The sequence below is a fragment of the Plasmodium brasilianum genome, chromosome 12 (genome assembly GCF_023973825.1).
Source record: "Plasmodium brasilianum strain Bolivian I chromosome 12, whole genome shotgun sequence".
Classification (NCBI taxonomy): Eukaryota; Apicomplexa; class Aconoidasida; order Haemosporida; family Plasmodiidae; genus Plasmodium; species Plasmodium brasilianum.
In genome coordinates this window covers 1,410,838-1,422,631 of record NC_090125.1, presented here as the reverse complement: position 1 = coordinate 1,422,631, position 11,794 = coordinate 1,410,838, and the positions used below count along the sequence as shown (strand labels likewise).

General features: G+C 25.0%; 3 protein-coding genes across 3 annotated transcripts; 1 reads left to right on the top strand and 2 right to left on the bottom strand.

The window, feature by feature from the left end:
* Positions 1-2,611: 2,611 nt before the first annotated feature.
* On the bottom strand, positions 2,612-4,375 carry MKS88_004286 (uncharacterized protein; the record flags this gene model as incomplete). Its single annotated transcript, XM_067217449.1, has 3 exons — positions 2,612-3,049; positions 3,574-3,707; positions 3,970-4,375. 3 exons carry the CDS (start codon positions 4,373-4,375, stop codon positions 2,612-2,614), a joined length of 978 nt encoding a protein of 325 aa, XP_067071876.1.
* Positions 4,376-8,327: 3,952 nt separating this feature from the next.
* Positions 8,328-9,791, bottom strand: MKS88_004285 (uncharacterized protein; the record flags this gene model as incomplete). Its single annotated transcript, XM_067217448.1, has 1 exon — positions 8,328-9,791. The coding sequence occupies one exon, from the start codon at positions 9,789-9,791 to the stop codon at positions 8,328-8,330; it is 1,464 nt and encodes a 487-aa protein (XP_067071875.1).
* A 692-nt stretch (positions 9,792-10,483) lies between these two features.
* On the top strand, positions 10,484-11,142 carry MKS88_004284 (uncharacterized protein; the record flags this gene model as incomplete). The annotated part of the gene is made up of 2 exons (XM_067217446.1): positions 10,484-10,513; positions 10,864-11,142. 2 exons carry the CDS (start codon positions 10,484-10,486, stop codon positions 11,140-11,142), a joined length of 309 nt encoding a protein of 102 aa, XP_067071874.1.
* Between the last annotated feature and the right edge of the window lie 652 nt (positions 11,143-11,794).

Below are 11,794 nucleotides of genomic sequence, written 5' to 3'. Positions count from 1 at the left end.
TATTTTATTTTTATTTTTATATATTTTATTTTTATTTTTATTTATTTTATTTAATTTTATTTTTTTGTAATACCCTTGTATTCATAACTTTCTAATCTTAATTCAACAATTTTGTACTGCTCAAACTTTTAAAGCTCATAAAAGTTGTAGACAATTAAGAAAATATTTTAAATCTTAGAGAGCACAAATGTGCTAAGATTATAGGAACTACATGAAGTGGTATGAAACACATTTTATTGCATTTATCCTGCACATAAATAATTTGGACTGATCACTTGTTTGCACTGCGTTTATAACGAGTGTGTGTATTTTTGTATTTTGTATTGTGCGTATGTGTGTGTGCATTTAATAATTTGAAATTATGACATGTTCAGAATTTTTTTGTATATACTTATAATATGTTTCCACCTACCATTCTACATATATTATTAACAGATCATGCACATACAACAATAAAAAAAAAAAAAAAAAAAAAAAAAAACAATTGTCCCTATCAAATGGAGCTAAGAAGAAAGCATAATTTTCAGCAACCTACATTTTTAATATAGCTTTTTTTTTTTCTTTTTTCTACAGTTTTCAAGTAATATGTTTCAACATTAACGTACATAAAAATAAGAAAAAATTATAGTGTTCACGTTTTGTTTGTGTGTCCATTTGTGATTTGCTTTTCTTTGCTCTAGTTTATTTATACTATCTTCAAGTGAAATACCGCACTCATATATTAATGCATGCTAACCGCTTTAAAATACTGTAAGTTGAAAAACGTGCCCCCCCGCGTAATTAAGTTCTCCACTTTACTACGCTGTATACAATATGCATATATGTATGTATATACGTACATATGTGTTCTTATATCTGCTTGTTCGTGCTTATATCTACTTGTTCGTGCTTATATCTGCTTGTTCGTGCTTATATCTACTTGTTCGTGCTTATATCTACTTGTTCGCGCTTATATCTACTTGTTCGTGTTTATATCTACTTGTGCATGTTTATATATTTTTTTTTTTTTGTTAAATGAATTATATTATTATTCATAAAGTACTGTTGAAACATGCAAATAGCTACAACAGTAAGTATTGTGCAACGTGCAATATTTCATTTTGTTTAATACTTTATTTTTATGTGAAAAACATTATATTTTATAATAACAAAAAATAAATTATTAAATATGTTTCTTTTAATATATTTAATAAAATAAAAGGAGAAAAAAAAAAAGGAAAAATAAAGAGGTAAAAAAAAAAAAAAAAAAGATATAAATTAACTTTTTATGAATATTCTTATTCAATATAGGTTTTTTCGTAAAAATGTGGAAAAAAAGGTACACATAAATAAGAAAAAAAAAAAGAAAAAAAAAAACATTTGTAACATTTATACTAATTTAAAACATTTTCTGTAATATCAATAAATGTTCGAATAGAAGTATCTGTATCAAAAGGTTATAAAAACTAATACAAAATGTATGCATGAATAATTGCCTGCACTGTTCATAAAAGTAGTCTTACACCCTCGGTTGAATGGGTAAAAATAAATAAATATATATATATATATATGTATGTATATATATATATATATGTATGTATATATATATATATATGTATGTATATTTATGTATGTATATATATGTATGTATATATATGTATGTATATATATGTATGTATATATATGTATGTATATATATGTATGTATATATATGTATGAATATGTATGTGCATGGATGTATGTATAAGTATATATGTACATATAGTAACTTCTGTACATATAGTAACTTCTTCCTGGGGGTAACATTGGTAAATATTAATAAGTTAAAAAGATAAAAAAAATAAAAAAGTATGGAAAAACAAAAGTAACATAAAAAGACTAGTTAATGTTAATGTTAATGGTACAATGTCCACAACATCATTATGTAATGCTTTCAAAAGTGTAAGTGAAAAATAAATAAGAACACATATTTTATTTGAGTTTTTTTTTTCTTTTTTTCACATAAACATATATATATATATATATATATATATATATCATTTATTAAATTAAAAATAATTTCACACAGAAAAATATTTTATTAAAAATGTATTTTGCAAAAATTTAATTATTTCATAATATATTATTCCTCGTACGACATATGTATATATGTATATAAATGTATGTGTGTGTGTAAATGAGTATGTACATTCGGGTATTTGTGTGTCTTTGTATATTTCGCAAACTTTTTGTTCTATCTGTGCATTTTATTATTTAAATGTAAACATACACGTATATGTGCATTCACAAAATGTGTGAATTTTAAAGGAACAATATATAGCGTTTAAAAAACGTTGAAAAGAACAACTAAATATTAAATCAGAATTTCAAATACTTAACAAATGAAAATGCACAATAAAAAACAATGATGGGGGGGGGAATTTTGAAGGATTCAATAGGTGTGCATATTGATTATATACACATACGTGTACAATATTAGTATAAAACATGCGTACATATATATATATATATATATATATATATATATTTATATATGTACATATACTCATAAATACATTCGTGCACGTAATTGTACATACGCAGTTTTGCACATGTGTATAACTATAAAGAAATGTATCTAAAATGAACAGAGTCAATTTTCATCCATATCTGAGAGTTCAATATCACTGCAGATGTCTATATCATTACTTTGATTTTTATGTTTTCTTATTTGCCAATTCCATAACTCAATTCCTTCTCCTGCTCTTTTGTTTTTTAAACAAATAAAATCCTTATCATCATGTAATTTTGCTAATTCACTGTAAGTGAAGGACATGTCTTCATATTCTTCAACGGTCATTTTGTTCGTTACAAGTACAACATTTTCTTTTTCTAATAAATCTTTTTCTCTCTTCATTGCTATAATTTCATATATTATATGTAAAATAAATGATGATATAAAGTACATTAAAATTATAAAAAGAATTAAAAAAAAATATTCCGTTATGATTCCTTTTATTGCCTCTATATATGGTTTCATCAAATTACTTTTAACCATTAAATCATCTAAAAACAAGTGAGTTACTATGATCTGAAAAGGTGCACGGCGGAGGGAAAAGAAAACAAAAAAAAAAAAATAATAAAACAAATAGATAAATAAATAGATGAATGAATAAATAGATGAATGAATAAATAGATGAATGAATAAATAGATGAATGAATAAATAGATGAATAAATAAATAGATGAATGAATAAATAGATGAATGAATAAATAGATGAATAAATAAATAGATGAATGAATAAATAGATGAATGAATAAATAGATGAATAAATAAATAGATGAATAAATAAACAAAGATACATTCGTGTGGACACACGAACAAATTGAAATATAAATATAGGGTGCATGCAGTGAGGTAGAGCAGGTCAAAAATGCTTAGCAGTAAATGGTGGAAACCGTTATAAAAAAATGATTATCTGCACATTAGGTGTTGATGTTTACACGTATAAGGAAGTATATAAAAATAAATAAATATACATAAATGTATATATACACAAGTGCACATATGTGTATATATATATGTATGTACGAAGCGGCTCTTTTCAGCCCTTACTGATGAGGTGATTTTGTTCATAAGGTTTTTAGTAATCGGTAGGGTTTTTAACAAATCAAGAAGTTTAAGTTTTACTATGTTGATGATTTTTATTATTATATGATCTTTGCTTAAGTACGACTGTAGTATTATAACTGATATGGTATATAAAAAAAAAAAAAAAAAAAAAAAAAAATATGTACAAGTGTATATATATATGTTCGTGTAAAGGTGTATTTTTTCTTTGTTAAATGGTCTAATACATTAATATGCCTTAAAATATACATTGTAACGTGCACACATACATACAAACACACATCCATGCATGTACATGTATTTGTGCCTATGCGTGGATAAAGACATGTATGCGTACATATCTGGGTAGCCACTCTTATGCAAATTTTTCGATTCGCCTACCTAGTGTTATAATTATGTAAAATATAGCCAAGATGTTGGGAATAATGTTAAAGCCAATTTGATATTCATTATTATTGTAGGTTTGTGATTCTTCTATAGGATTTGAGTCATACGTTTCATATATTTGTGGAATGTATGTAGGAGTAATTTCTTCTTTTTTTTTGTCATTTGGTACATTTTTATTTTTATTTTTCAAATTATCTTTCTTTTGTTTTTCATTTCCTTTTACATTCACCCTTTTACTACTTGACGTTTTTGAGCATGCATTACTATCAAATGAATCGTTGTTTGACATTAAAGCATCACTTAAATTTTCAATAGTTTCCATGAATTCAACTTCTTTTGTGTTTCTTTTATTTTTATAATCCTCCTTAAATACGGTTTTATTCAGCTCGTTTACATGCATTTTATTTTTTAACGACATGTTTCATTCATTCATTCATTCAAAAAAAAAAAAAAAAAAAAAAAGGGATGTAAAAACAAAAATAAAATAATACAAATATAAAATAATACAAATATAAAATAATACAAATATAAAATAATACAAATATAAAATAATACAAATATAAAATAATACAAATATAAAATAATACAAATATAAAATAATACAAATATAAAATAATACAAATATAAAATAATACAAATATAAAATAATACAAATATAAAATAATACAAATATAAAATAATACAAATAATAAAATAAAAAAAAAAAAAAAAAAAAAAAAAAAAAAAAAAAAAAGTAAAATATTAAGAAAAAATAAAAAAGGGTAATAAGTAAAACAAAACGAAATGAAAAAGGCGAACAAATATATAAATATGTATAATATATATATGTATATAATAATATATATATGTATATAATAATATATATATGTAAATTCAAATTGAAAAAAAAAATTTTCCTATTTTATGGAAATGTACTAAAATTAATCGCTAATAATGCTTTTGCGTAGTTTGATAAAATATGTGTAATACTATTTTATGTGTTTGAAAAAAATGCTTTTGCAAATATATACTCACTTTTTGCTTTTTCATTTCATTTTTACTTTTTATTTCTTTTTTATTTCTTTTTCGTTTTATTTTCGCTTTATTTTCATTTTAATTTCACTTTCTTTCGTTTTAATTTCACTTTCTTTCGTTTTAATCTCACTTTCTTTCGTTTTAATTTCACTTTCTTTCGTTTTAATTTCACTTTCTTTCATTTTTCTTTTCTTTTTCTTTCCTTATTCTTTCCTTTTTTTTTTTCGTTTTTTTTTTATCATTTTTTCATAGTAAATACACATTAAAATTATTTATTTTGTTTTAACTATCCGTGAATGGTAAAATAATAAATATTATATATATATATATATATATATATAAAATATTTATACATAACATTAATACATAGCAAATATTACATATTATATATATATATTTATAATTTATACATTTATATACATATATAACGATAAAATATAGTGGTTGCTATATGTCGCTTAAATGCGTGATAGCAAATTTGAAAAAAGAAAAAACAAAATTAGATATTTAGAGAATTTTAAAAACATTTTAGGACAAATTTTTAAACTGTTTAAGCTCATTTGAAGTTTTTCATTTTTTTTTTTTTTTTTTTTTCCCTCTGCTTCTATTAAACTTGCTTAGTAATATTATAGTGTTATTACATAAACCAAAGTAGTACTACTTGTTTCGTTTTGCTTTTATTAGTCCCTTTTCATTAACTTGAAATTACCAAAAAAAAAAAAAAAAAAAAGAAAAACAACAAAAAAAAGAACAGTTAACAGTTAAGTGCAAACGAAACACAAAAACATATTTTCTCGAGTAACACATTTCAAATAAATAATCATAACGGTTAGTTTTCTAGAAAAACGTAATTGCAAACTGGTTTTAGCTTCTTTTCCTATTTTGGCTCTTTTATCGGTTTTGCTTCTTTTTTTTTTTTTTCTTGTTGTTCTAAATAATAGCTTTTTGTGCGCGAGTAACCATTCGCTACTCTGTTCCTATGCTCGTTTAATCAAAAGTAGAAATTAGCAATTTTTTTTTTTTTTTTTTAATTTAAAATGTTACATAGGTCTAATTAATCTTGTGAAATAACATTTTTTATGTACCGTACAGAAAAAAAAAAAAAAAAAAATGCACAAACAAAACCGAAAGCAAAAATAGTAAATTTAATCCTCCATTCACGTAAACAAATATATAGTTTACATTCAAAAATAAGGAAGTATAAAATTAAGAGTTGAAAAACTGCAGAATTGCTAAGAGGGTAACACAAAGGAGGAAATTCATTTTTTTTGAAATGTAGTTAAGAGTAAATGTGTGCAATGATAGAAAGTGGGTCTCAGCGAATAAGCCAGTTATGCATATGTATTATATATATATATATATATATATATATATGTATACATACATATGTGCGAATGGGCATATATTTAACAAATATATACCTGCGTGAATAGTAGCTCTCGTAAGATTAACACATACTAAGAGAAAATAAAATAACGAAAAAAACAAAAAAAAGGGAATATTAAAAATATGGAGTAAAGCCTTATAAGAACGTACTTCGAACAAATAAATGCACAACAATGATTTTTATATACGCCCCCAGTGCACACATTGTATCCGTTAAAGTTTTTATAAGTCTTTTAAATAAAAACTTGATAAAGCATATGAATTATGTAGTTTGTAAAAAAATATGGTAAAAAATGTAAAATTCACTAGGACATGCACTTATATGTTTGCCTTATCAAAAATGCTAAGTGGGAGATGGATATATATAAAATCTATTTCATTTGTTGATAAATACTTTTTTCCTTCCGCCATTTCGTTTCCTTGTTGCTTCATCATTTTGTTATATTCTTTGCCGCTTTGTTACATGGAGAATGTATTTGGGTTTATCATAAATTACGTTGTCCTGGTCATGTAAAATTGTACACTGGTGGAATGCTAAAAATGGTTAATACCATAAGTGCAATAAAAATTGTCATTATTGCAAAAATTGCTAATACTGCTAATATTGTGAATATTCTTTTTTAATTTTTTTTTTCTGCCGACCATCACATGTGTGCAAATTGAGAACCGTTTTACGTGTTTTATAGCATCCCGAAAGGAAAAAAAGTATTATGAACATGTACATATTTACCTGCATACATTTATATGTACAAGTAAGGTACACATAATTCAAGTTATTAATATAACGAAAATGAAATTTTCCATTTTTTTTTTTTTTTGTAAAATAATGTAATACACAAAGAGTGTATAATACATTTTGCGCACACATGTGGGACAGTTACAAGTAGGCTATTAAAATTTAATTGAGAGTTATGCGTGCTTTTTACACAAAGGGGAATATAAAGGTATACGTTCTGAAAAAGTGGAAAACGTAAAAAAATGTAAAAGATGTAAAAGAATGTAAAAAACGTAAAATAACGTGCAGGAATCTTTAAAAATTATTTCTGCTCTTATTTTATATTGCGACTCGACAATTTTGCCTTTTAATGAATATTCTTTTATGCAAGGATGTTTCCAAAAGATGTATGCTATCCAGTTACGATCCATTTTACGAGAAGTTTTCTCTTTGTTGGAGAATTTTACCACTACTATTTTGAAACGTCTTTAATGGTTCAATCACATATAAAAGCATACATATGTCTGTATATGCTACTTTGAACTTTTTAAAATTATAACTCCCCATGTGTTTTTAGTTTTATATCAAAAAGAAGGGAAAAGATGGGGAAAAAAAAATAAAAAAATAAAAAAATAATTAAAAAAACAAAAAGTATAAAGCATAAAAAAAAAAAAGCTAAAAACAAAACAAACTTCCATAACATAGCACATTTTTACGAATAAATATACCCTTTCAAAAGAGTAACTATATCAACAAAATGAAATTTTTTTTTTTTTTTTTTAAAAAAGAAGGGTTAGCACATCATACAGTGCTGCACTAGTTATATCACGGGGATCAGGCAAACGATCCTGCTGTGTATATATATGTATGCTATGGGTCGACAACAATTAGGCTTTCATTTTGTCTTTTTTTCTCTTCAACGTGCATTACCTCTACAATGTGCAATACGATTACCCACTTTTTAGTACTCCCAATCACCACGACCAATACTACCAATAACACCAATACTGCCAATAAAGCCAATACTGCCAATAAAGCCAATATTGCCAATTACACCAATACTGCCAATAATGCCAACACTACCAATAACGACAACACTACCAATAACGTCAACACTACCAATAACGTCAACACTACCAATAATACCAATAATACCAATACTACCAATATGTCGTTAAAAGTACGGTTTAAAAATAGCGCAATGAAGGAATAGAAAGTAAGGGTACCCTGTTTACAATTAAAGAGACTTGAGTCTACCCCTCTTTTTTAGCTTAATAACTTTTGCAATATATGGTGTTATAAGAATAGTAATAACTATTCTAAGGGGCTCTGCAATTTTTGAAGCGATATAAGCAAACAGAATTTCACCCCAAACAGAATCAATTTTTTTATGTAAGTCATCATCTATATATTTATTTAAATGCATTTTTTCTGATATATATTTTAAATCAGATAAAGATATATATTTAAAATGCACAAAAAAATAAGAACTACAAAAAGTCATTAAGAAGACAATAAAATACGTTCCTAATCCTACGTATCCATATTTTTTAAAAAATTTTTTAACACTTGACTGTGCAATTTTTGAATTTTTAATAATTTTCTCTTGTAATTCATATAATTTTTGTTTTCTTACTTTATATTTTGTTTTTTCTTCATAATATATATCTATAAGGGATTTATTATTGTATCTTTTTAAAAAAGTAAAAATTTTAGTTTTTGTATTAATTACAGCTTTTCTATAAATATGTTCATTCAAATTATATTTAACATTTCCTGTACTAATAATATGATATTTTGTCAATATATAATTAATTTTTTTTTTTTCAATTTTTATTCTTTTCATAATTATTTTATATCCATGTCTACTTTTTAAGTTTGTTAACGTCTCTTTAATTTTTTTGGACAATAATAACGAATGTACATTTTTAAAGTACGTTCCTTTAAAAAGAATAATTTTTTTTTTTTTCCCCTTTTCATTATCGTTAGTATCCCCTGCTATGTTTTGAAGCTGCCCATTAACGTTTTCCCCTCGTTCTCCCCTTTCATCCACTATGTTTCGGCTAGTGTGCAGGACGTTATTGCTGGCATGGTTCCCTTCATTACTTACTTTACTTTTGCAATCACTTCTTCCTTTTCTTTTGCTCTCGTTACTGTCAGCGGTTGTTCCTTCATATTTGTCATTATCTCTTCTATTTTCCCGAATGTTCCCTTCACTTTTGACGCCATTGACCTTTCCATACCTTCGTTTTTCCCTGCTGCAATATTTATGCTCATCGACCTGACCATATTCAAAAATATTTTTTTCTCCTCCCGCCAAATTTTCACTTAACCCGGATATAGTGTTATTCGAACACATATTTTTATTTTTGTCAAATTCTTTCTTTTTCCCAAAAAAATTAATATTAACATAAGACTTAAACCATTTACTTTTATTAAACATAAAGGTACATTTTATATTATCATATGGAACTGCATTCTTGGTGCCTACACTTTTATTGTCATTTTCATTTTGCTTACTAAAGAAGAATCTATTCGATCCTACATAAACTGGTTTCTTAGGAAAAAAAATATACTTAAAAGGATTTTCATTTACTCTCAAAAGAGCAGTAAAACGTTTCAAGTTGTCCTTCAACACTTTTATTTTATTGCTCCCTTTAAGTTTCCCTCCCCATGATATTGTTCGTAGATGGTTCAGCATCCTTTCGTTCTGTTATTCATTCATAGGCATATAAATGCAATGCAAAGGTGTACACATGTGCGTATATAAGCATATGGGCTTATAGGAGCACATAATAATACGTATGAGGCGTAGGCATTAATACCTGCCACTCCTCGCTTTGACAGTGCTTTGTTAATTGAAAAGATAAATAGCTCAACTATAATGCGTCTAGGTATACATACATATATGTATGCATTCATGTGATATTACATAAACGCACGTTTATATATATGCCCTATTAGGGGTGAAAGCTTACCGGGGAAAAATTCAAATGTTCAGCATCTTTTACTCTTCTTCTATTAATTTCATTTCATTTAAATTTTTTTTTTTTGTTTATTAAGAATATTTTCAAATCACGCAGAATGTGAGAAAAAAGGAAAAGGGGGAAAAAAAAAATACATACATATACAAACATATACATATAAAAACATATACATATACAAACATATACATATAAAAACATATACATATACAAACATATACATATACAAACATATACATATACAAACATATACATATATATACATATATATATATATATATGTATATGTATATATATATATATTATATATATGTATATATATACATATATATATATAGATAACCGTAGAACTCCCCTTGGCGTGTTTTCTCTGTTTCGCAGTTGCCAGGAAAAAAAAAATTTATAAAAAATGACTTTGCCGTATTTTATAATCGTTAAGGTTAGTTTGTACTTATATATATGTATATACGCTATTTTTTAAGAAAAAATCTTGAGATATATCTCTTCAACGTCAACTTTATTTTAATATTTTTCATAATTTTTTGCAATTTTTCATTATTTTAATTTTTTTTTTTTTTTTACAATCCATTTTGTTTACAAGTATAGGCTTCACTATAGAGAACGCACGCTCCATTCATACTTTATATATGTTATATTCTTTTTTGCTTATATTTGCTTTATTTTTTACTTATTACACTGAATAAATACAAAAGCAAAATAAAAAGAGAAGGTAACATAGAAGGAAATATAGAAGAAATATAGAAGAGAAAATAAAAAGAAAAATTAAAGGAAAAATTAAAGGAAAAATTAAAGGAAAAACAAAAGGAAAAATTAAAGGAAAAATTAAAGGAAAAATTAAAGGAAAAATTAAAGGAAAAATTAAAGGAAATATTAAAGGAAAAATTAAAGGAAAAATTAAAGGAAAAATTAAAGGAAAAATTAAAGGAAAAATTAAAGGAAAAATTAAAGGAAATATTAAAGGAAAAATTAAAGGAAAAATTAAAGGAAAAAGAGATGGATATGGAAAAGCATAAGAAGAAAAAGAACAAAATAGTAACACTGCAGTGAGTTTAAATAGATACCTACTTTATGTTATGCTTCATATTCGAGTATTTTTTCCTTGTTCATTGGTAATTTAGAAAAAAAAAAAAAAAAAAAAAAAAAAAAAGGTAAAAAATAAAAAATGATAAATATATGATAAAAAATAAAAAACAAAATATCATACGGCATAATGTGTAGAATCCTAAAGCCGATATAAAAAATTGGTGTAATAGGGGATGACAAAGAATACAATATCGACTATGCAGGTGGAACCTATCATAAGCAAATCTAAATGTATGTTTATATATATATATATATATGCAGTATGTGTGCATATGTAGGTTTGTATATGTCAGGTTGTATATGTTTTTGCCTGACAAAGGAGGTGAGAAAATCTGTTCATTTCCCTGTACAACAATAAAGATTATTCAAAATTTAGTATTTATAAAAAGTACGCTGCATTATTACAGTACTTTACTACACTGCATTATTACAATATATTATTGTAGTCTATTTTTTAACAGCTCGATTTAAGTTTTATAAGACTTGATGAGTCTGCGTGTATGAAGTAGCGCTTTATAATATTTTTAAAAAATTAAAAGAACTCCTTACGGAATGAAGGTCAGTGCACACATACACAATACGTACATGTACAACATAAGAATATATACATATGAAT